General features: G+C 53.8%; 8 protein-coding genes across 8 annotated transcripts; 4 read left to right on the top strand and 4 right to left on the bottom strand.

The window, feature by feature from the left end:
• Nucleotides 1-1,153: 1,153 nt before the first annotated feature.
• On the bottom strand, nucleotides 1,154-2,578 carry CTAM01_03986 (sulfate transporter; the record flags this gene model as incomplete). The annotated part of the gene is made up of 2 exons (XM_060520016.1): nucleotides 1,154-2,278; nucleotides 2,342-2,578. The coding sequence occupies 2 exons, from the start codon at nucleotides 2,576-2,578 to the stop codon at nucleotides 1,154-1,156; spliced, it is 1,362 nt and encodes a 453-aa protein (XP_060385437.1).
• A 4,032-nt stretch (nucleotides 2,579-6,610) lies between these two features.
• CTAM01_03985 (uncharacterized protein) lies at nucleotides 6,611-6,814 on the top strand (the record flags this gene model as incomplete). Its single annotated transcript, XM_060520015.1, has 1 exon — nucleotides 6,611-6,814. One exon carries the CDS (start codon nucleotides 6,611-6,613, stop codon nucleotides 6,812-6,814), a length of 204 nt encoding a protein of 67 aa, XP_060385436.1.
• Nucleotides 6,815-8,245: 1,431 nt separating this feature from the next.
• Nucleotides 8,246-10,997, top strand: CTAM01_03984 (uncharacterized protein; the record flags this gene model as incomplete). The annotated part of the gene is made up of 5 exons (XM_060520014.1): nucleotides 8,246-8,376; nucleotides 8,497-8,574; nucleotides 8,720-9,301; nucleotides 9,440-10,104; nucleotides 10,207-10,997. 5 exons carry the CDS (start codon nucleotides 8,246-8,248, stop codon nucleotides 10,995-10,997), a joined length of 2,247 nt encoding a protein of 748 aa, XP_060385435.1.
• Nucleotides 10,998-11,319: 322 nt separating this feature from the next.
• Nucleotides 11,320-12,356, bottom strand: CTAM01_03983 (uncharacterized protein; the record flags this gene model as incomplete). The annotated part of the gene is made up of 3 exons (XM_060520013.1): nucleotides 11,320-11,615; nucleotides 11,857-11,954; nucleotides 12,061-12,356. Coding segments are annotated over 3 exons (690 nt in total), but the record flags the coding sequence as incomplete, so codon positions are not given.
• Nucleotides 12,357-14,021: 1,665 nt separating this feature from the next.
• Nucleotides 14,022-17,220, bottom strand: CTAM01_03982 (uncharacterized protein; the record flags this gene model as incomplete). Its single annotated transcript, XM_060520012.1, has 6 exons — nucleotides 14,022-14,696; nucleotides 14,772-15,017; nucleotides 15,073-15,641; nucleotides 15,707-16,010; nucleotides 16,060-16,403; nucleotides 16,461-17,220. The coding sequence occupies 6 exons, from the start codon at nucleotides 17,218-17,220 to the stop codon at nucleotides 14,022-14,024; spliced, it is 2,898 nt and encodes a 965-aa protein (XP_060385433.1).
• Nucleotides 17,221-17,911: 691 nt separating this feature from the next.
• Nucleotides 17,912-18,136, top strand: CTAM01_03981 (uncharacterized protein; the record flags this gene model as incomplete). The annotated part of the gene is made up of 1 exon (XM_060520011.1): nucleotides 17,912-18,136. The coding sequence occupies one exon, from the start codon at nucleotides 17,912-17,914 to the stop codon at nucleotides 18,134-18,136; it is 225 nt and encodes a 74-aa protein (XP_060385432.1).
• Nucleotides 18,137-19,126: 990 nt separating this feature from the next.
• CTAM01_03980 (MCM2/3/5 family protein) lies at nucleotides 19,127-21,881 on the bottom strand (the record flags this gene model as incomplete). The annotated part of the gene is made up of 3 exons (XM_060520010.1): nucleotides 19,127-19,381; nucleotides 19,440-21,783; nucleotides 21,877-21,881. 3 exons carry the CDS (start codon nucleotides 21,879-21,881, stop codon nucleotides 19,127-19,129), a joined length of 2,604 nt encoding a protein of 867 aa, XP_060385431.1.
• Nucleotides 21,882-22,371: 490 nt separating this feature from the next.
• CTAM01_03979 (uncharacterized protein) lies at nucleotides 22,372-24,089 on the top strand (the record flags this gene model as incomplete). The annotated part of the gene is made up of 3 exons (XM_060520009.1): nucleotides 22,372-22,499; nucleotides 22,561-22,615; nucleotides 22,674-24,089. 3 exons carry the CDS (start codon nucleotides 22,372-22,374, stop codon nucleotides 24,087-24,089), a joined length of 1,599 nt encoding a protein of 532 aa, XP_060385430.1.
• Nucleotides 24,090-24,411: the final 322 nt, after the last annotated feature.

Below are 24,411 nucleotides of genomic sequence, written 5' to 3'. Positions count from 1 at the left end.
AGTCGGACAGATCAGCTCCTTCGCCGTCGGCAAGCCAAGAGAGGCGATTTGGTCAGGCGCGACGAGGTATGGACCTGAGAAAGGCTGCGATCGAGACGGGCGAATGCCAAAAAAATCGGCGTTGAACAATTCAGTCCTGGCTGCGATTGACAGGGTCAACGGAAGCGTCTCTGATTGGCTATCGGTGAGATTCACCGTGGACACTGAACACACCAGCCTTCTTCCCCGCGCTGTACAAGTACCCAAGTACCTTTTTTTCTTCCAATAGGAGGAAAGAGCCTCCAGTTCAGCCCGTCCCTGCCCAGCCAGGTCCTTTCCTTCTCAGCGTCTCCGTCGCTGCCTTCCTTTCCGTCGTACGCTCCTTCCATCTCTGTCACAATCGTCACTGCAGCTTCCCACCACAATTCGATGGAAGGAACAAATGCACCCCAATCCCATTGACGGCCCGAGTGACGATGACTCATCCTGCTACTTCACCATGAACCTTTGATGCGGCCAATTGCATTCATGTACGTCCTTCAATGCCTCAGCCTTCCGTCGGACCCAGCGCTTTGGTTCGGCCTAGATCTTGCGGTGAACAGCAAGGCTGTTCACGATGCATCTCTTCGGCCAGGGTCCGAGAAAAAGCCTCATCCGATTCCTTGCAGACTTGCAGAGGCAAAGGCAGCACCACCCTGCGTAGATCGCCCACTTCTTCCGACCTCGGTGTCCACTTGTCTCGGTCAAGCCCCAATAGCAGACCATCCTTCGGTGAAGGAGTAGCTCACTGAACCCTCTGCTTGATTTTCGTGATCCTTGGAGGCATTCTGCAAGTATTAAAGGCTTGACGCGGAACTCAGATGATTTAGTGAGTCTCTGAGATTGATCAATGTATCATTTTTGAGCTCATGGGTTTATTTCCCCTTGCTGCTCAGTCTAGCACATTCAGAGCTTAGGATGGCAAAAGTTTGATCAACAGCCGGTATCCGTCTCAGGAACCAATCCGAAAAGACGTATGATATGCATCAAATCCATATGTGCCCATATAAAGAGCCTGTGAGTTAGCTCAACAGCCAGTAAATATACACATGAATCGTATTTACCAAGCAAGTAGATCTCGAAAAGACTCCCGCTTTACAGTTATACAAGAAGCCACACGCCGCGCTTCAAATACTTAACTCAGAAGCGGCGCTCGCTCGCCAAACAGAGACCGGCCCCGTCTGGACTCCCACCACCTCTGCGTCCTCTCTGAGACCCGATACGCCCAAAAGCACAGCATCCCCGCAATGAAGCCAATAGCATCGTTCCTAAACGCAAGGAGCCCAGCCGTGGTCATGAGCATAATAGTCCACCTCTCAGCCCTCTCCTCATCAGAAAGCGAGCGATGCTGCCTAACAAGCCCCCCAACGCCGCCACCCTCGTTGCCGGCAGAGCTCTCCCATAAATCAGAAGCCCCGTGATTCAAGCTGTGCCCGACCTTGGCGAGCTCGAGACCGGCAGCGATGACCATGACGCCCAGCAGGCTCTTGGGGTAGTGCGTGAGTAGGCCGATGAGGGAGTTACCAAAGACGAGGCCCAGCACAATCTTGAAGAGGCCCAGGATCACGACGCTCGCGCCGCTGCGCGCTCCGAAGCGGTACTGCGCCGCGAGCCCGCCCGCGCCGTGGCACACCGGCATGGCGCCCCACCAGGTGCCGACGAGGTTCATCACGCCGACGCTGATGCCCATAGCGGTCACAGACGGCGTGGGCATGTCCGGCAGCAGGTCCGCCGCGAGGGCGCTCACCGCGATGACCGAGTTCAGGGTGGTGAGCGGGAGCTGGCCGATGGCCATCGACAGCGGCTTGTACTTGAACCAGTTGAATTCCCAGTGCACAAAGTGCGGGGTCCAAAGGCTGGGCTCCGGCAGGTAGATGTGCGGGTGGTCGTGCGAGGTCATGATGGAGATGAAGGCGAAGACGAGCGACAGAATAAAAATGTGCAGCGCGTAGGGGAAACGCGGCAGGCTCTGGGTGAAAATGAGCACGAGAAAGGCGGCCAGGGCCCACAGCCTGTTATCGAGGACGGGATGGGTCCAGTGAAGGTCCCGGAGGAGGCCGGAGCCGGCGGCCATGACGAGGGAGAGACCGGCACCGAGCTGGATGCCTTTGACGACGGGGACGGGCACGTTTCGCGTGACCCAGCGTAGTAGGCCGGTGAGGCTCATGACTAGGACGGCCAGACTGACCCACTGGCCCGCGGCCATGACGGTTTTGATGCCGCCATATTCGGACCGGGAGATGGCTGCCGCGGCGATGGCCTAGACGTAATAGTCAGTAATGAACGCACAATTACAATCTCTTGCTTAGATCTAAGCACTCACTTTCATCGGCTGGACTGGAAGTGGAATGCCAAAGACGGCGCCGGTAACAACGTTGAAAATGCCTGAAAACACCAAGGTGCTATCGAGATAAATGGAGTGCTGGACCGCAAGGGCGATCATTAGAGGAAGAAGAGTTCCCAAGTCACCGAGGGCGCCAGAGACCTCTGCGGCGGGAGAGCCGCGCAGAGTTGCGACATTATGTTGATGGACTCGTTTTAGATGACTGAGAACCGTCATGATGCGGGGAACTAGTCGGGCTTTCTGCTTGAGAAATAAACTGGGGGCGTAAAGACGTAATTTGAAGAGATACTGGCGAAACGCAATAGCAGAGCGCCAAAGACTTTGACTCTGAGCTTTGAAAGGACGGCCAAAATGCAACTGATTCACCGTTCTGCTGGACTCGTTGGTGGCTGACGACGCCTTCAACTCTCAGGATAATTGATATTGAACGTAATTCATGTCAGCGTGCGTACTCGCACACCAACTGCGACACGGCAGCTTCCGACTGTGCTGTTCGGAGCAAGCAACTCCTCGGCCGGACGTCGAAGTTGGCGGTGATTGGTTGCTTGACCACCGATGCTAGGCGTCTCCGCCCGCGGCCCGTTGTAATCCGCAGCGCATGACCTCCTCAGTTCCTCGCTTCAGTTCTCCAATACCTTACCTAAGGGAAGATAGCACGATAGATACCTCCAGTCTCCAAATGCTGATGAGCCGACTTGCTTGGATAAACATTTCGTCATGTACCGAATGAGCGGGTCAGCATATGATCTGACCCATCGTCGCCGGACTGAAGAGATTATATAAGACAACCTAACCTAGCCTAACAACGGGAGGTGGCGGCAGTGGAGAGAATTGTAAACGGGATGACTGAGCTGGCTGACGATCGAACAAGGAGCCGACGGGAGTTACCATCTAGCGGCCAGGGACGGGCGCACGCCGGACATAAATGCTAGTCCCTGAATAAGAGCCTGCTCTTTCGATGATAAGCAGCAAGCGCCGAATTGGATCCATCCGTTGAGAATGAAATAACAGAAAGAATGAGGGAAGAAACTCGCGCTGGGGCAGCGGAAGGGGCGGCGGGTGGGATTCGGGCTGGACGGATGCTAAGGTTACCCATGTGTCTCATTGAGTGCAGAGGCCAGGCCGGTGTGAATAAATGGGGCCTTGTCACCTTGGAGCTCCGTGGAAACAGATTGTTGACCTGCCGGAGCTTCGCTTTGGTTATCTTACGATGGAGATGCAGTCTGGCTGCTCTGGCAGTACGTTACGGGCTTGCTATGAGGTTTTTGTCATCAAATCAGGATGTCGATGGTGGGCTCGTTGTGACGCTGCAAGGAAACGGTCGCTTCATCTTCGAACGGGATCAAAGGGATTGAAAAGGTCCCAAGACGGGAAAGATGGGTGTTGGATGACTGATCAGGTGAGTGTTTTTTCGACGGGACGATGCAGCAGCGGATCGAGGGGTGGCTGGGCCGCGGAACGAGCAGTCATCGGCCCTGACTAGGCGCGACGCCCGTTCCGATGGTGATGGGTTGGTGCTCTGCCTGCCGTGTAAGGACTGAGACGTGATGCGGACAAAGGAACATTGGGGGTCCATCATCTGCAACCCTCTGCTTGCCTCCTGCTGATGAGTGATGGGTCATGTTTGTTCATGTTTCTCAGTGCTGAATTGAACCAACCCCGCGTAGGTGCTCAGTGCTGCGATGATCGTCTTTGCTTGGCTGGGGCTCAGCCAAATGACCGATTCGGGCAATCTCTTGGCCCAACTCAAAAGAAGTCATGAACTTCCATTGGACCAAGCCGCCAACCCTTTGCTAACTTGTCCGCAGCAGCTTGGCCGGGCGCAGTCTAATAAGCCTGAGATAGGGAGCTCCGTCTGGCAAATATGCCTCACCTAACCAAGAGTCTTGGAGTTGAAGCCATTCTCAGGTGCCGATACTGCCAAGGCTTGTCATTGTCGAGGCGAGGTGATTTGCCAAGGTGTGCGCAAATTTCGAGCATTCAGTACGGAGTAGTGCTGTCAACACTGCTCAGTGCTCCGTACCCGTAGTGCCGTACTCTTTACCCGTAAGGTACTAAGAGTCAAGACAATAACAGGAAAGAAAAATGGGACATGGCGGCGGTTACTAAGTGCATGAGCGGTCGACAGAAGCGACCATGGCAGGGGATTCCTTTGGTCAGTCAGGTACGGCGGTTCGTTTGCTGTGGCATTCCCGAGAAATCTCCCAGTTGCCCCAATGAAACCTGGAAACATCGGTGAGAGCGGAAGACAAGTGCCAGACTCATACTATGGATGGAATTACCTTAGTACGCAACTGCCATGATCGTCATAAAGGGACGGCGGCGGCAGCGACTAACCTAAGCAGCAGAGTCAGATGGGTCCAAGTGATGATGACAGAGAGCCATGAGCTTGAAAGAGTCAAGAGTCTGCCTACCTGGTGTTGCTACCACAAGGTATGCCAATATCGTAAGGGCGCGGAATCAATAGGAAAGCAGATGCAGCCCACAGCCCGGCGGAGGTCGGCGAACCGGTGGCCCTGCGAACCCACCGGAACTTGAAGGGTGTGCTAGGGCCTTATCCCGGCTCCGGCCCCATGAGATGATCCATGTCATCCAATTGTCCACCCAGTCTGGCAGACTCTGTGCGCAACAGCACTACCTTAGGCTAAGGGCTATTGTTTAGTCGTGAATCTGGAATAGCGTTGTGACTTGCGAATGCCTACCTTACCCTACGTCAGAGGGGAGCGGGAAAGCAGCCAGAGAGCTTGATGCTGGTGAGAGATGGAGAAATTCCCGCAGCAATAAAGACAGACGTACAACAGGTAAACAGACGGGCTGCAACTGTTGCGCTACAGGAACACACAACACACGCACTCCCCTGTATCGGGCGAGGAGTGTAAGTGGTGATGACAGGGGGCCTCGAGCGATCAGGCGTGGATTCCCCACACCGGGATGCCTGTGATGACCCTGCCGTGTTCCCGGCATCCATGGAGACAAGCTTTTTCTGTTGCTCGCTTGGCGCCGTTCTCTCTGCCACTAGCAGAGCAACCGCGACCGCCGATGCCACCTCACGAGTACTCTTCACACACTAAGGCTTTACACAGCAATGTACGGATCGCGACATGCCAATGGTGGCAGTTCACCACCAAAGAGTGCCCAGACGTGATGACACCGCCAAGTACCGCGACCTGTGAAGATACTTTCTTGTCGCCTTTCATCGTCAAGCTGCTACCTACAGATACCTAAAGTACCTACCTACCTTACCTTACGGTGATGATGAGGTACATACCTGGCTAAGATCCAATGGGAAATACCTTCCCATCACCATTGGGTCTTCCTTCTTATTGATTGCTCGCCTTGCCAATCAGCCGACTATTTGAGCAGCTATTTCCTTCCTCGCCCGCCCTCCTCATTAACCCCTCCCTTCCCGACCTACCTTACCTTACCTTCCTCTTCGCCGTCCTACTTCTCTCGTCTGTCCTCCAGCTCATTTACTCGACGATCCCATAATCAGTCAATTCCTTCCCCAATTGATTCTCGTTTCCTCTCACAAAGGTATTCACTCTCGTGCTGCTTGACCTTTCCATAAGCTCCAGCTTCATAAGCCAAGCTTCGTACCGTTGACGCTGACAAACTGCGCTTCTAGTCGGCCTCCCCTAGTCGCTGCGATTGAGCCACCAGGTCCTTTTCCCCACCTCACTCTCATCGTCCGACGTTGAGCTCTCTCTCTCATCTTCACCAAAGGTAAAGTAACTTTCTCTCAATGCGCATTCTTTCCAAGTCTCAATTCTGCTGCCAAAAAAATCGTTCTGGATTGTCAATTGGGCTTTGCGACAATACCTACGAGCTTCGCCCAGCATCCGACAAACACATCATGAAGAAAAACAACATGTGGATATCATCTCTAGACGCCAACGCCGGATACCCCGGGAATGACGATGGGCGCATCCAAGTTCACAGGGCTCTAAAAAACAAAAGCAGACGGTCGTCTCCATAAAATGCCTCAATTGGACAAGCTCCCTCGCCTCTAGCTCTAATGTTTTTCTACGGATCCTGACCGCATTGGGAAAGCATCACTCATCGCAAACAGTCGCCGCGAGCTTTCCTCTCATACTTATTACTCACTCGCCCGTCATCATTGCTCTCTATTTGGCTTTTCGATTTTTGCTACTCTTCTTCTTTGCCTCATCAATCCTCTTACTCCAATTTGCTGACCAGTCTCTTCTTCCTCGTACAGTCGACTCTTCACTCAACTCACCTTCCGTCAAAATGCCTGCCGTCAACACCCTCGTCGCCCGCGACGCCGTTCACCAGCTCGCCAAGCGCCAGAACTGGGCCCAGCAGGAGGCCGGTGTTGTCGTCGTCTTCTGCATCATTTTCATTGTCGCTCTCGGTGTCTCTGGTCTCATGATCTCCAAGTGCCTCGCCAGGCGCAAGGCAGAGAGACAAGCCAAGGAGTCCCAGGCAGCATAAGCAAGATCTCGTCACCTCTTACAGGGGCCAGAAAGAGGGGAGCGGAGCTGGGAAAGTAATGGATCAAGCTCCGAGCCGAACACACTTTGAAGCCAGTAGAAAGTAGACTCTCTTGGTCACTTATACACCTACGACACGGTGGAGTTGGACGATAGAGCCGCGACTGGCTACATGCGAAGGAGCCAATATCATCTGTCGACAGCAATCATGTTCACACCACACACACACCCACACCAAACGGATCACTCACTTCCTACCGAATGCCGGTTTCGATTCTCGACACTTCGTCATAGTCTGCAGGATTGGGGTCTCACGAAAGGCGTGTACTAAAGAAAAGACATCCGGGCTGTACATGGCAGTATCACGACTACACGGGGGTTAATGCGCCAGGGGGCGGCTGTATGTCAATCGCGATGCCACAGATACCTATTTCACACCAATTTTAATGATACCTATTTCACGTTGCGCAAAGCAGTTCAATCGTCTCCCGACCATCGTTGACATCTCGTGTGTTTGCTGGAGTATTTATTCAAGGTCTTGCTTTCACTAACACAGACCTTCCTTGCCTTCTGTTAGCGAGTGGCCCAGAAAATTGGGTCTGGTTGTAAGCCGCCCTTCTCTTCATCTCCATTTTCCGTTTGAGAGAACCTGTCCCAATCCCGTTGATTTCATCTTAAACAGTGCAAGGTATCGATAAAACCCGGACATCAGATGGCATGATATCAGCATGCGACTGACTAACTTTTTTCTCAATTCGGTGAGTAGACACCCCCGTCACAGGAAATCAGACCGAAAAAGAACTTGGCACCGATCGCGCCGTGTCCCTGATGCATGCAGCCACACGTGGGACTTTTGAGACAAGACGCCTCTTTTGTATCTTGGTGCTCATTGCTTACCTACTAGTACGGAGACATTCCAGAGGCGCATTCATGGTGAGGAAGGTTACCTATTAGGTGCTATATCTTTGGGACTTGCGTCGCGCTTACATGCCCTCCCAACCCGAAAGGATCGCTCAGCTGGGCCAGGTCGCCGGGTTTTCATCTGCTAGTGCTGACGCGTGAAGGCCCACCACTCTACTAGCAATCACAAACCCGAGATACTAAATCCTTATCCCGGACCGGGTTAACGAGCCTGGAGTTCATCCGTGATGACGGCCTCACCTTGTAGTCGAGGCCTCAGCTCTGTTTTGTCGGTGCTATGTCCGCGTCGTATATAGGGTCATGCGCTTCGCTCTAATAGTCCCCGGGTCGTCTACTGTTTAATGGGTTCACATGTTCCTATTGCGCGGTTTCGAGCAAAGAGTGCTCCAGTCTCACAACGCATTCATCCGCCACAAGTCTCCATCACTCAATACGAGCCAAGCCAGGCATATCAGACCACAGCCTCCAACAATATCCAGAAGTGGTAATCAGATCCCACGATACCCTCGCAATGGACCCACAACCACCGCCCCCGAGGCCCGACAGCCCCCCGCGCCGGCTCCGCGCATGCGCGCCGTGCACCCGGGCCAAGGCCCGTTGTAACTTCCGCGAGGAGAACGCCCGTCGGCACCTCTGCGACCGGTACGTGCTCCCACTGGCTCGATAGGGCGAAGAAGAGTTATGGCATTCTGTCTGTGGGAGTTGGATTTGCCGTTCATAACCCATGTGCACTGGGACTGACACGAAGTGGCGGGGGTTTAGATGTGAGCGGCTCAAGATTGACTGCTCGGCCAAGACGAGGGGTATCAGGAGGACGCGGCAGATCAAACCTCTGGTCAAGTAAGTGTTGTTCCTCATGGGTCACCCGTCTCGTTCGCCAAAACTTCTGATGATGGGCTGGGTGTGAACGCACCCACGGGAATAGTGGCATCTCGAGACAACAACGGCCCTGGCTTCAGAATTTAACTAACACGAACAACCACAGCCGCGTCGCAACACTAGAACAACAAATAGCCCATCTCGTAACACCAGAAAAGTCCCCAGTAGCCTCGACACCCTCGGCAGAGACCTCAGGCTCAACTCCCTCAACCTCCTCGCCTCCCTCTCACCCAGACTCAAACTCACACTCCCACCCAGCACCCCTGATCCAAAGACACCAACTAGGCCCCGCAACCCAAAACCCCCCCTCCTACTCCCACTCCTCTTCTTCCTCCCCCTCCTCCTCATCCTTGATCGTAACAACATCGACGACGACAAAACCACCCCTGGGCCTGACCTGGTCCCAAGCATCCAACGTCCTCGCCGACTTCCGCGCAAATTTTGTGCCCAACTTCCCCTTCATCCAGGTCGACGGGCCCTCAGTAGACCCGGGCTCGGGGTCCCCGCAGCGGCTCGCGCGCGAGAAGCCGTTCCTGTTCCGCGCCGTCATGCTCGCCGCCGCGCCGGCGGGGAAGACGAGGGCCGAGGCGATGCACCGCGAGTTGTTGGCCGAGATGGGGGCGCGGATGATGCTCGAGGAGGAAGGCGGGTTGGATTTGTTGCAGGGAATGCTGGTCATCATATTGTGGTTAGTAACGGCCCCGTCACCTTTTCACCGACTTACATCACGTTCCTCGCCGGCGTCTACTGGTGTCTTTTGAAGATAGAACCCCCCCCCCCCCCCTCCAAAAGAAGCATCCCACTGACATTGCACGTCATGAAACAGGGCGGAATGTAGATACTGGTTCGACAAACAAATCACCCGCCTCGTCTACACGGCCCTGGGCTACGCCCACAGCCTAGGCATCACCAAACCCCCGCGCTCCCTCCTCCAGCCTTCGCCCTGCCGCCCCGGAGGTTCTCAACAACAACAACACTCATACCCGCACCCCTACCAACAACAGTGGCAGCAGCAGCATCGACAACAACAAGAACCAGAAGACTGCTTCACCAACAAGGCAGCCCTCAGCGCGACGGAGCACCACACCCTCGAGGAGCAGCGCACCTTTCTCGGCCTCTTTTGCGTCGTCTCGTCCAACTGCGCGCAGTTCGCCCGCAAGCAGAATCCCCTCCTGCACTGTCTCGGCTCGAACGGGCCCGGGAGTGGGTCATTTTCTTCTCAGGAGCAGCAGCATCGGACGGGCCTCGGGTATCTAGATATCTGCTACGAGAACCTAGCCGCGTCAGGGAGCCTGGAGGACCGGATGGCGGCGAGGATGTTCAAGATGGCCGCCGTCTCTGCGCGCCTCACTGATGGGTTCGGTCCCGTGATGGATTGTGAACGCGGAATGAGAAGGGGAATGGGCGAAGGGTTCGAGGAGGAGGTGGGAAGACTCCGGGCGCAAGTGGATGATGTCTTGGAGGGTCTTGATCCGCGGGATCCTTATTACGGTAAGCCATTCCCTCCTCTTACTCTTCTCCCAGAGTCCATGATGATGTCTTTGAATCCCCTCTCCAAAAATGGAAGAAACCGTGGCTGACATTCAATCTCAGCATACCTCAACCTGCAGCACAAAGCCCTCCTAGTCCAACTCTACGAACCAGCAACAAAACACCCATTTCCCTCCTCATCATCATCTCCATACCCCGCAGCTTTCCAAAACACCACCGCCGCCACCACCCTAAACCGCACAACCTACTTCCGAGCAGCCCTCTCCGAAGCAAAAGCCTACTTTGCCGCAACCCTCGCCCTGCCCCCAGAAGCCTACGTCTACCGCACCTCAGTCGGCATGGGCCTAGCCCAAGGCGTCCTTGCCGTCACCACGCGACTGCTGATCCTCCACGGCGTCCCGGGATGGGACCTCCCCCGCGCCCGCGCGGACGTCAAATTTGCAGAAATCTGCGAGAACCTGGTCGCGTTTCTCGGAAGGGTGCTGCAGGTGGGCAGGGAGAGGATGGGCCGGCTGAAGGAGGAGACGTGGGTCCGGGGAGTCGGTGGTGGGGGCAGTAGTTGTGGAAGGGCATACAATACCCTCGAATTCGACTGGGATGATATCAATGGTGGAAGCGAGATCGATGCGAGGGGCTCCATGTGCGAGGACTTGATTGGCAAGATGAGCTGGATCAAGGGCTGGTATGAGAGCCGTGTTCGAGCCGAGGACGGCGGCCTGACTACCGCTACCACTCCTGCCACTGCTGGCGGTGGCGTCGGGAATGCAGAAGCGGCAAATAAGGAGTTGATGGAGGAGATTGCGAGGATCTGGCACTGGCCTGCGGACGCGGCGAGTATGCCCATGTTTGGGGGTTTGATTAATCCCTTTGATATCTGTTACGATAGTATTTGACGATACACGATGTCCTTTCACGATTCCCATCTCAAAGAAATAGACTTTTCGAGCACGTAGGCGTATTCGCTGTGCTATATCTATGTAGAGAAATGTAGAAATACAAAATCTGGGTATGTCCTGGGTTTCATCCGTTCGCTTGTCGTTGCGCCATGGTGATAAGCAAAGTCAGTCAGTACAGTCTATCGTTACATACGGTCTACCACCTCCATCCCTCGAATCCAGGCCATCTCTGAAAGCTCTCTTGGAATCTTCTGTCGCAGACGCACACACAACGGAGTATGCATCAATCATTACCTCATTTGAATACACAACCGCTCGCTCAGAGGAAATCCCACGCAATCAGCATCGGCAGTGCCACCAATAGAAATATGCAAGAGATGAGCGCTGGGATGACGGGCGGCACAGACTCAGCTGCTTCCTCGAGGAACCAGAATAAGTCGGCTAGCGGTACGAGAACCACTCTACGGAGCAGGTCGATGGCGCTCCGTGAACGACGGCAGCAGCGGCAGCGGGTCCAGAAGCTGTGGCGGTAGTTGACATCGTCGTGCTTTGGTGCTGAGAGAGCATTCCGCACATCGGCACTTAGGTCTGGTAATGACCGGGAAGGAGGCCGGCCTTTTGTCCATTGTCAGCATGAAGTTTCATGATAGTCCTCGAGAAATAAAAGAGATGAACGCTGGAGCATGCAACATAGGTTGTATAACGGACTGTTACAGTGGGTGAGATGGTGGGGACATCAACGGGAGTAGGTGGGTGCAGATGGACAAAACAAGTGGAGGACCGGGAAGAAGAGAAGATGCCAAAAAAAAAAAAGTAGGATTAGGCAAGTGGGTAGGGTTGAACGCCGGAGACTCACCGAGAGGTGTCCGGGGCGGCAGCGGCGACCGGGCGCCGGAGGCCGGAAGGGGAGACCGGCTGCCGTCGGGCGGGATTTCCTGGGTCCGGCCCTTGGTTCTGGCGTAGTAAGCTGGCTAGCTGTTAGAATAGGTACCGAGAGAAGTGCATGATAGAGGAACCGAGGAAGAGATTGCGGTGAAGATACGTACGCATTTTCGCTTACTCGAGCTTTATTGCCGGCGGAGTTTGTCCTACTCTCTCGGGCTCGGGAATACCGGACGAGGAGCGAGGCTGTTCGTGTCGATGTTGGACGCTCTTGTTGGCTCCGGTCGGCTGGACTTCAATCGCAAGAGCCGGGACGCAGATGTTGATGATGCCAAAGTTGAAGGGCTGGCATTCCTCAATAAAGGGAGAGAGATTGGGCGGGGAAAGGAATGTTGCAAGCGGAATTGCTTTGGTGGCGGTCCGTTTTAGCTTGGCCCCCTTTTGATCCCCCTCGTTTTTCTGTTTCCTGTAGGTCCCTATCCGTACAAGATTGGGGCAAGGAATCGTGTGGTATGGATGATTCAATTGAACAAGGCTCTTGGACCTTCTTTGTGGTTTGGGTGCGGGCGAGATGCCGAGCCGACTGGTATAAATCTGGAATGGGTAGTCGGAAAGATTGAGTGTGATGGGATGCCAAGTCGCTATGTGGATGCCAAGACTAAGGGCCAACTGATGGGAAGAGTGGACAGTTGATGCGGTGGGCGGTGCACGAGATGCAACCAAGTCTCCTCTGCGTATGTGAAGCAAGGACGAATATTCGCCGATAGCAGAAAGAACGGATGAGGTAGGTGATGTAGCTGTTGCAGGAGGGATCTACAGCCAGCTGCAGGGTGAGATATCCGTACTTGGCAGCGACGAAATAATTGTGGATAGGAAAGGGAAGCGAGGCGAGAGGCAAATTGGTGGATAACCTCAGATACCTTTAGTATCCGTACATGTGTCCGTACCTTCCTTGCTGACCAAGTAGTAAGTAGGTAGGTGTCAAGGTGATGATTGTAAAGAGAGAAGCCACGGGCGATGCTTGATGCCAAGAAATCAAAACAGAAGGCAAGTCAACCCAGCATGGTGACTGCCGTTGCTCGATTCGCACAGATGCCGCTGCAAGCGTCCAAGGAGTATTTGTTCGATATGTTCCTTCTTCGTTGCCCCGGGTTCCTCTGTACCAAGTACCGTGCGCTGCCCTGCGCGCTCAGTGCTGTGCTTGCTGTAGTGTACACTCTTTTTTAGAGTTTGGCGCCTATCCCAAGCAGTGCTGTGTATTTTTGTTAGCTTCTTCCTCCCCCGTTGATGTCCGTGGTTTTGATTGATCGAGAATGCTTGGCGTGGAGATGAAGAGGTGAGGAACTGAGGATAAGCCACAATCACCAGTCCCGCGTAAGCAATAGGATTGGCGGCGAGGCTGCTAGTGATCATCACATAACCAAGGAATGAATCTCTGAGAGTCCTCTACACTAACTATCGCATAAACTCTATGTACTTAGCAAATGAAAGGGGGGAACGGATGGGGGTGGTAAGGCATTTCTTCCTCGAGAAATGCCAGTTGGCCAACTCATGACTGGTGGAGGGAAACCTTCACTTCAAGTTTGGGAAGACGTTTTGCACAGCCTCCTTTTCTCGAACGCCGTCGATTGCCGGGCACCACCTTGTCGGCCCCGATGGGCGTGTGCGATTAATGCCCCCCAAATTTGCGCTTCATGCCGGGAGGTCCAGTCTAAGACTCCAACAACTGAGACTCTAAGACTCCAAGGTGAGTACGCAGTATGAGGAGGGGCGATGAGCACAGGCCCTGAAGGTAAATACTAAACCGCCAAGACTCACTGGAAATAACAAGTTGTGACGACCGAGTTGCAGAGTCCATTTCGGTACGGAGTACAATACACCTCAACGGACGAGAGATGATGTTGCCGTACGGATGCTCAGGTGGCGATTATCTGAAGCAGAACTGCTCCTCTCAATCATTTGAAACTCCCATAAGGTAGCAAAGAAGTATTGCCCGTCTACCTAGGCTGCCACTCTCCAATTCAAGCTATCCTACATGAAAACACATTACCTCCAGCCCCTTTACTTTACTTTACTCGTATTTAAAAGACCATGTGCCAAGACACATCATTAGAGCCAGCACAGCCAGCAAACCTCCGCTCAGAACCATGTATTCCTCGTGCTCAGCCTCTTATAACTACTCCGCTCCTGTCCGTTGTACCCCGTCTCAGCAGACAAGTCCTGCTTGGAATACTTGCCACGCCACGGCCTGTCGTTAGCCTCTTCGAAAAAGTAGTGATTCGCACCGCTCGTGTAACCAACCCGCCACGGCACAACCAGATCCCTCTTCACCGGCCCGCCCCCGCAGCTGCCCTTGAGCTGCTCGCTCGGCGGCGAGTTGACAGCCAGCGCAAACAGATTCTGCGGCTCAGTAAAGTCCGTCACCAGGCCGGACCGGGAGAGGAGGTAGGCGAGGCAAATCACGTTGATGACGAAGACGAGGGCGAGGACGAGGTAGAAGCACTTTTGCCACTCGGCGCTGTGGCCCGACGTGTACTCCTGCGTGCGGATCGAGGCGTTGAACGGGTCTAGGCTGCCCGGCGCGCCGAGCTGCATCTTTTCGTGGCGCCAGTAGTGTTCAAAGGGGGTGTTGAGACCGCCGATGATGAGGGTTGACGAGGCGTAGACGGCGAGGGCTTCGGCTATAGAGGGGAGGAGGGGGTTGAGCTGCGGCTCTTGGAGGACGAATTGGGTGAGGATGCGGGCGTTGGAGGCGTTGTTGTTTTGGGCACCGCCGTTGATGTCCATTGACAGACGCCATTGATCCGCAATGTTCTACACAGAAACATAGGTAAGTAAGTAACGATGAAAAAGGAGGTGTTGGGGATTCCTTGCCCTCCAGTCTGTCACGGGGGTGGATTCCGTGACTTCGGTGTGGACGTTGGTGTAGCTGTCTGTATCATCGGGGTCATCGCAGTGTGCTTGCATGTGCGCTCCTGCGGTGCCCGAGATGTTGAAGTGGGTTGAGCAGTTGGGTGACACCCATGATCTCATCTCACAAAGGGTATAATCTGTGATGGACGCCGACTTTGTGAGGATGTAAATCGCGTCGCTCTCCACCGATGTGTTGGTTATCATGTTGTAGTCCGCAGGATACTGTCAGTTGCTGTCAGCCCTTTCTTCTTTCCATTTGCTCACCAATATCACATACAAGCGGGAACACCGGCGGCCGTCGCCCATAGTCTTGGCCCCAGCGAAAGATCTCATCCACCGACGTTCGATTTAGCCACTCCGTTTCCGAAGCGCCGGGAACATACTTCTCCCAATCCAATTTCCCGGTTCTCTGTCCTGGAACTGTCGTGTCGTCGTACAAAACCTTCCCTATGGGCCACTCTGTATAGACCAGTGGCTCCAGTTCCTCTGGCGACATGTTGACACACATGACGTTCAGTGCGGGCGAGACCACACTCGCTCTAATGCCGTACTCTCCTACACCCGACAAGTCATTTGGCTGGAGAATCTTGTTGACTGGATTTGTTGCTGCATCGTAGACACTCGGATGGGGAATTGCGAGCGTCACATTGTTGATTATCCTGTTGAAGCGCTCGTATTGCTCAGTCGTGTTGCTATAGGTCGTCTCAATCCAAGCAGAGGTGAGCGTTGTGTTGTCGTACAACAAAGCCGATCCTACAGGGCGGTGTTGAACATCAACGGTATCGCTTGTTCCGTTGCGATTGATGGACTCCCAATCACCTAGGAACGAGACCAAGTTGCGATATGCTTCACACAAGCTGTCAGCATCACTCAAATAAACACAAAACCTTATTAGAAAGACCTGTACGTACATTGGCCAGCATATTGCACCTCCAGGCAAGCATTTCCAGCAACATCAACACCCAATGGGTCACTATCTCGTAGTGGTGTCGGGCAGGTTTCACGGGCAAAAGGCGGGTTCATGTAGGACGCCAGAACATAGCCGCTCAATGTCTTCGTCTCCCAGTCGCCAAATTTAAGCTTTGGTGTGATCATGGCGTCTGACGCAGTCGTATAAAACGTTGAAGCAATGGTGGCAACAAGAGACACCACTCCGAGAATGGTCATACCAGCGTACGGCAGCGTCTCCCAGTGCGTGATCAGGAATCCAGGTTGCTACTAAGTGTCAGACCTATCACAACAATACAATTCAACCTTGACTCACAATAACCCAATTCCTCATGGTCATCTCAGCCAAGGTCATGCCCTCTGACCTCCTCACAAATGCGCGACGTGTCAATACCTGGCCGATAAAGGTGACAAATACAGTCACGAAAGATATTTCAATCGTCTTGGCAAACATTGCGCATACCAAAGACGCTGTCGACGGGAGGATGCCACCGCTTGATGAGATTTGAGGACCCCAGCGTGGCTGTACAATAGCCACAACGAGCCAGAGGCAGCTCAGTCCTGTGGAGTAGAACGAAAGAATCAAGATGGATATCGATAGCCAGTTATGCTGCTTCCTGTGCACATCGTTCCGCGAATCACAGTAAGTCGGAGGACGGCCTCGAGTGCGTATTAGTAGTCACTCGACATAGGTCAGATATACGGGGCACGGCTTACTGAATCTCTTATACAAGGCCTCCTCGTCATCCATTGGATCAGGCTCTTCAAGAGAATTCTCATCCCGTCTCGTCGAACTTTGACCAGAAGTCGACTGCGGCGGCCTGGCCTGTTGCTGACTCTCATCTTTGCCTGGAGTTGCTTGACCTAGGTCCCCCATCTCCTCCGCCTCTATGAGAGGCCATGGCTTTGAGGACTTTGGCGGATCGTCCCACGCCATTGATATTTTGCGCTTTGAACTTGCTCTGCGTTTCCCGTCCGGTGACGACCAAGGTGACTGCAGAGGCGAGATGGTGTCCTGTTCCGATTCGGGTGATAAAGGTGCGGCGCGGCGTTCTGTTGTTCGTGGTGAAGCAGGTTCAGGCTTTGGTGAGCCCAGAAGGCCTTTGTTGGAACGAGGTGTAGCGGGCGAGCTAGTTTTCGAACCAACGGGAACACGTGCGAAGGAGACTTGGTTGATAGATCCCTCCACTGAGATACCAAAGGGGTCTCTTCCGTAGAAGCTTGACTTGTCAGGTTGAGATGGGGCGGTGCTCTGGTTATGTGCGGCGCCGTTGAGAAGCGAAAGGTCCATGTCGACACTAGGTGTCATTGGCTCATACCCATTCTTTCGGGGAGTTGAAGATGAAAGAAAGTTGTCTGGAGGTGAGGACGAAGACTTGCCATCCCGTCTTTCCGAGCCAAGCAGGTGAGTCTCCTCCGCTTCAGTGATGGTGGGGTCTATGGAGAGAGGGGCGTGACTACGATCAGTATCTTCCATGATGGGTGGGTATTGGGGAATATCAAGGGCTTGGTGTCACTACAGGGCAAACATTAAAGACTGATGATGATCCAATGAGACATGAAAAAGGGCGGTGGTTCCGTCTCTCAAAAGATCGGCGGAGCCGTCTGATTTCGAATGACGAAATCTTTGGATAATACGGAGGATGGATCCTTGGCCCGTGTGGTAAAGGGCTGGTTCCAATTGAGGGTACTTGGTCTTTGCTGATAGTGAGTCGAGCAATGCTTCTCGAGAGACAAGTGGTAAAGGTGATCGTCGGGGCGTCTAGAGGCGTGATGGACGCTGCCTTCCGTCGAAGCCGTAGTTGCGTCGCGTACGTTATCCGTGTTGAGTAGCACAAGACGTGACACGACGCCAACAAACCAGAGTGTGCTATCTGAGACTCACAAAGAGGTGTCTTGGAACCGTTTGTCGTCGTCTAGTTCCGTTTCCTGCGACAGGAACTCGGAGTAGTCGCAAGGGGGATCCTTCCGGGACGCGGATCGCAAACGGGTGTACAGGGAGACCGAAATTGGCACGCAAAAATAGGAATAGACTGGTGCGTATGAGACCTTTTGGTGTCTGTAAGACGGAAGGCGAAAACAGGGAGAGATATGAGGAAGCAGTTGAAACTTGAAACGAAATGTATTAGTTAGAAAGGGGGGAAGAGGCTCTCTGAAATTGGTTCCTCATGGGATTAAACCAACCTCAGCTTGCGGCCTCGGTAGGAAAGCCGAATGCCTTCGGGAAGGCAGAAGACTTCTTCATATGTGAGAGCCTCGACTGCCAATTTCTATCCACCCCCCCTTCTCCCCCCCGGCGCACTACGCCTGTCGTGTCGAAGATCACTGCTTCAGACTCGCAGGGAATCAAGGTAGGAGATGCAAGAAGCCGGCGCGGATCTCCGGAGACGTGAACCTCTATGATTGAGGTTATTCTCGCTCTCATCTAACATGACAAAGCTCGGTTAGGGGTTGTTTGCTGAGCAAAAAAGAAGGCTAGCTTTCTCAAGCAACGGTGCATGAGCTGACGGAGAGAAGGGGGGTTGGAAAGGACCACAAGCGGAAGAAGCGAGGGTCACCGCCGCCCAAACCTGCATAATGTCCGGGAGGTGGTACCAGTCTGGATCGCGGCGCGGATGAGGCCAACAATGGAAAAACTGTTGGTCAGGTCGCCCAGGGCGGCCGCATCCCGGAGTCAAGGCTTGGCTCTGTTGGTTGGAGTCGTGGAACCTTGTCAGACTCTTCTTTTTCAGACGAGGCCGATGCAAGGGAGACGAACATGACGCACGTGGTTCGTGTGTAACAAAGTGTCTAGAGAACATGCCCCCCACATTCATCCAGCTTGCGCTCATCAAACGGGTTTGAGCCCATGTAGCGTACGATGCAGGAGAAGCTCGATGAAGGGTGATAGAGCGAGGCTGTGTGGGTGGCTGCGGGTTGCCGTTCGTGATCCAACTTCCGAGTTGTGCACCACACGTTCTCGTCGCCTGCATGATGCCGCATACTCCTTCATGTTGTTTCTAATTTGGGCCATCCCACCACGGCGGAATCGTCCTATTCAAGCTAATTCACCCGCCACTCGCTGTGGTGTACCTTGCGATCGAGGCTCTTAGTGTAGTCCTCTTGTCACCGCTTCAAGATGGCTACCAGACTATACGGAGTAGGCGATCAACGATTTGCTGCAAATCTTCTCAACTCATTTTGTTTCTTCATTACTCCGTGACCCTGAAAGAAAGAAGCCACTGCTTACAATATCCTGATATCATCTATCAAATACCCTCCCCAGGATACATGCGCTTCGCCTCTGCGCCGATCGCTGCCAGCCTGCCTTGCCAGTACACGTAAAGGTCCGCCCATAGTGATTAAATGCACAACATCATAACTCTCGAAATAGAATCAACAACTTAGGCTCGGACTGCACCCGCTCGTCTCGTCGCCTGGCTTCCGGCGCCAGCCCTCCTTTGGGAACCCGGCTTGTTCAATGTGTACTTGGCGAAGGCGCGTGCCAATGCCTTCTTGCAGCTGACCTTCTGGCTTCCAACGAAACTTTCGACAGTTACGGCAATGGCTCTGTCAATATCTTCCGCCTTACAGTACTCCGACAGTCTCATCTTTGCGAAGGCCTCGCTGATACGGATAATGGCTTCGAGATGACGCACCTGCAATGACATTAGTTGACTTGTTGTTGTTTCGGGTCATCATTTGGAAAGAACTTACCGTGATAGGATACGCGCCAGTTGCCAGGGATTCTCTTCTCATATCGGCGAACAGACGCGCGACCTTGTCTTCGTCCATGTTGTACAGCTTGGGACTCACGCGATCGCGCGCATATAGAATGTACTTGCGGAGAAGTTCCTGAGGGATCTCACCCTCCTTCTTCTGTGATTCTGCTTGCGTTTCCTGGTTCTCTGACTCGTGCTCAACATCCATCGAATCCTCACCGGGCTGTGATGTCGATGGATGACTGCGGCTGTGAGAGCCAACGATGAACCGCGCAAGACGCTCATCCTCTTCAGGCTCAACGGTATCCCGGACGACGCAAAGAATGTCGAAACGAGACAAGATGGGCTCCGTAAGTTCCACGTTGGCGGAGAAGGGAATCGTTGAGTTGTATCGCCCACCAATAGGGTTGGCTGCAGCAATGATACCGCAGCGCGCCTGAAGAGTCGTGACGATACCGGCCTTGGAGATGGAAATCGTCTGTTGCTCCATGGCTTCGTGGATGGACGTCCTGTCCTGGTCATTCATCTTGTCGAATTCGTCAATCAGGCAGGTGCCCTTGTCGGCAAGCACCAAAGCGCCACCTTCGAGAGTCCACTCGCTCGTCAAAGGATCTCTCCGAACACTGGCTGTCAAACCGACTGCACTAGCTCCCTGTCCCGTTGCGAAAACGGCTCGATGGGCCGTCTTTTCCACATACTTGAGAACTTGGGACTTCGCCGTACCGGGATCACCCAGCAACAGAACGTTAATGTCTCCACGGACCTGGTGAGAGCCTCGTCCTACTTTAGCAACGCCTCCAAATAAGGACAGCGCCACAGCAGTCTTGATATCATTATGGCCATAGATGCTCGGCGCCATGGAGTTCATGATCTTCTCGATAATGCCGGGTTCGCGAGACAATTTGCGAATCTCGTTCTCATCTTCCTCCGTCATGCGGAAGCCTGCCAGCTGGTCGTGGGACTTGACAACATTGTTTGCTTCAAGGATAGTGGCGAAAACAGGGAATCCGTTCCTGTTGTTCAACTGAGCGTCGTAGTTGTTTCTGTATACGCCGGTCACTTCGATCTCTTCACCAGGCTTGGCCTTGTCGATGAGATCCCAGAGAAGGATGACATCTCGGTGGCGAGGCAAACGACCAGCGGGGACAGTGCCGGGCGACTCCTGAAGGGTAAGCTTCTGGTAGTTGCGGTAGACCGTCTTCTCGGAGTTCAGGGTAAACGGGCCTCGGGACTGGCAGGCTTGGCAGTACGAGACTTTGACCTCGGTGTTGGCTTCTTGCTGGAATGGGCCGAGTGTGACCCCGCACTTGGTGCAGTCAAATTTGACATACTTGAGCTGAGGGAAGACGCCAGTTCTCTTGGTGACGACTCCACTGACACGCACCAAACAGTTCAGGTGAGACTGACGAAGCTGTCTCAGGGTATAGTGAACGGGAAGGTCGAAAATGCGGACGTGGATCTCGGAGTGAATACGCTCGTAGTCGGGGTAGTGAAGGAGCACAACGTCCATGGCAACCTCATCAAAGAGCTTAAGCATCTCGGAGGGTGCGTTGGCCAAGAAGTAGGCAAGAATTGCCTTGGATGTTGAGAGTTCTTCGTAAGAGACTTCGAGAGACTCGGCGTTGATCTCACCAAGGGTACGAATGCGGTTTCCGTAAACAGAGGAGCCGTGGTCGTCGGTGTACTCCGTTAAGAAAGCTTTGAACTCTCTCTTGATGGTGCGTTGCACAAAAGGTTGGGACACCCATTCCGTCAGACTAGCTGCCTTGACATCCTGTAGGGCCTCGAGGGAAAGCTCTTCGTCCATGATGTCCGCATCCATGTCTTCATCGGGGTCCTCATCGTAGCGATGGCGCCTACGTCGAGGTTGGGCCGAGAGGTCAATATCGCCTTCGTCGTCTTCCCCAGGCAGGAAAGCAGCAGGCACTCGTTGGCGTCGAGCGACTTCTCGGTCTCTGCGGTTGAGCGTGGCCTCGAGCCGTCGTCTGGCAGCTAGGTCCATGTCTCCATATTCGCCTTCGTCGTCGATGTCGATACCTTCATATCCATCATCGTCCCTAGCTCTGTAGTCTACTTCGAACCCCTCTCGGAAAAGATCAACTTCATCTTCGGCCATTTCATCAAGCTCGTCCAAGTCATCCTGAATTTCCGCCTCGTCCTCGATGTCCTCGTCGTCGTCCCCACCATGCGCCATGAAAGGAGCAGGAGGCGATGATGGCATAGGACTCGAAGCTGGGCCGATCGATGATCCATCGTCGCCATTTGTGCGACCACGCTTGCGACTCGATTGTGTGGCCAGTCCTCGGTTGGCAGAGCTGGGGTTGCTTCGGAGGGGAGAACTGTACGGGCGGTTAGTGATTAAGTCTTTTCCTAGTGCACCACAGTGGAGCAACTCGTGCCTGAGCCGACTGGGACGATATCGCGAGCCTTACCTCATGATGGCGATGTGTCAAGAAGGCTTTGTGAATTGGATCGACTATCCTTCTAGACTGCGAAAGCTTGCGACAGAATCGACAGAAGCGGTTGTGAAGAAGAGGGGGGAATGCAGAAACGGGGAGAACTGGGAGTGGGATGAAATTACTAGAGGGCCCCATCCACGTCGCCAGGGGGAATCGCGTCAGGGGTCAGCGCGTAAAGTGGCACTTTGCCTAAAACAGACGACGCGTAAATGGGCAATTGTGGACAGCTGAGAGGAAAGTGCAGGGTACGTATCTGACGTACCAGCTTCCCCAAACGCGACTTCTCGATGGTACTGGACCCAGAACACTTACCTCAATGTTCAGGTCTGCTTTCATACTTATCTTACGCTGCCTCAATCAGTCACTCTATCGCATTCGACGCCCATTTCCTCTACCATTCTTCAACGATCACCTCAAACCCCTCGAATCAATTCAATCATCTGAAATTGGAATTGCGCACCTTTAACAATGTCAATGGACCCCCCTCCGCCACCAGCTTTGGCCGGCGACACCGATGCCCCAGGTGTCGCGCCGAAGACTACACGCAGCGAAAGTTTCTCGTCACAGAAATCCACCGACTCTCAAACTGCTGCTGAGTGAACTATCCCTTAGTATTCGCCAGTGTTGAGCTTGGACTGACCGCTGTCTTTCGCACAGATTCATAAGGGACCAGATGCAATTGGAAGCCGACGCGCGCGAGGCTCTTCCCTATGTTCGTCTTCTCGCATCTCCCTCCTATCTACAAGATCAGCTATTCTGACTTTTCACAGAGCATCGAAAGCTGCACCAATATTCTCGGATCCCTTCGCCAGAGTGTCTTCGCCTGCCTGACCTGCAATCCTCCCCCCGCCGAACCCAAGGACCCATATGATGGTGCAGGAGTCTGCTATGCTTGCTCTATCCAGTGCCACGGCGAACACACTCTCGTCGAGATATTCACCAAGAGAAACTTCACATGCGACTGCGGTACTAAGAGATATCCGCCTACCACTCCCTGCAGTCTGCGCCTCAACTCTACTACTAATACCAAGGGCGGCGTGCATTCGGAGGAGCCGGACGCGAACAACAAGTACAACCAGAATTTTAGAAATAGATTCTGTGCGTGCGAGTGTGATTATGACCCCTTCCAGCAGAAAGGCACCATGTTTCAGTGTTTGGGACTGGGTACGTCCGAGACAGGCGGCTGCGGCGAAGACTGGTACCACCCTGGCTGCTTGGTTGGAATGGGGCCCAACTGGTTTGAGAGCATGAAGAAGGAGAAGCCCGCAACTGTTAAGGAACCCACAGAGGCCACAGCTATGCCCACAATCTCGGAAGATTCGGAAGCGCGCCCTGGGGACGAAGCAACGGCCGCCAAGAAACAGGACGGTGATGAGGATGTGGAGGATGAGGACGAAGACCCACCGATGCCACCCGGCTTTCCAGGCGAGGACGACTTTGAAGCATTCCTATGCTACAAGTGCGTTAATGCCAACCCGTGGATCAAAAAGTATGCGGGCGCCAAGGGATTCCTACCAGCAGTCTTCTCGACTCAGAAGAACGCAGAGGTAATAGGCACGGAGGAGGTGGCCAAGAAACGAAAGGCAGAAGACGACGCCGACGTATCAGAGGCTAAGCGACTGAAAGGTACATCTGGGCCAGCCGAGGGTCAACCCACCAGCAGTGCTCCGGCTGTTAAGCAGGAGACTCAGGAGGCTTCGTCCGTTACATGTCGGTGGGCTTTACTTCCATCTCCACCGGCCGGAGAGTTCTCGCTCTTTATGACAGAAGACTTCCGCAACAACATATGTCGATGTTCGTCATGTTACCCTAATCTAGACCCGCACCCACAGCTTCTGGAAGAGGAAGAAACGTACGAGCCGCCAATGTCTGATGGCGGGAACTCGGAGCACGGAGGCTCCACAAATGGCAGCGGCAGCCTCCTGGAGCGCGGAGAGAGTGCCTTGCGCAATGTAGACCGTGTTCGTGCCATCGAAGGTGTCATGGCGTACAACCATCTGAAAGACCAGTTGAAGCCGTTCTTCCAGCAATTTGCAGAGAGCGGCAAAGCAATTGGCGCAGAGGACATCAAGTCTTATTTTGCCAAGCTCAGAGGCGACGACCAGGCCATCAAGGACGCGGGAGGTTCAGCCAATGGGTCAAAGGACGATAATGACGATTCGCGTCGGGAGCAAAGTGGCTACTGATCTACTTGAGTATTATGGTTTCTCTTCTACTTAAGGTTCTGCTTGTATGATAGCGTGTATGCCGGTTTCGATTGGATGTCGACCAGCAAGTGGTTTGCCACAAGGATATGGCTCATGAGGAAATATGGCCTTCTTCAAACGATGTTGCCTGGTTTGAGCCCACAACTCCGAATAGTAACTACATTTCTCCGGCAGAGAGCGTGCCGTGTGAGGCTCATCTCGCGCCTCCTCGAGGAGTAAGTGATATTTGAACCTCATCTGGCGAGTTCAATGCTTCTGTATTCCCGGCCAAGGACAAGAATGGGTGGTAGTGATGTACCTT

The sequence above is a fragment of the Colletotrichum tamarilloi genome (genome assembly GCF_030869305.1).
Source record: "Colletotrichum tamarilloi strain Tom-12 chromosome Unknown Scaffold_9.1, whole genome shotgun sequence".
Lineage (NCBI taxonomy): Eukaryota > Fungi > Ascomycota > Sordariomycetes > Glomerellales > Glomerellaceae > Colletotrichum > Colletotrichum tamarilloi.
Note: the sequence above shows the minus strand (reverse complement) of the source record. Positions and strands in the feature narration are given on the sequence as shown.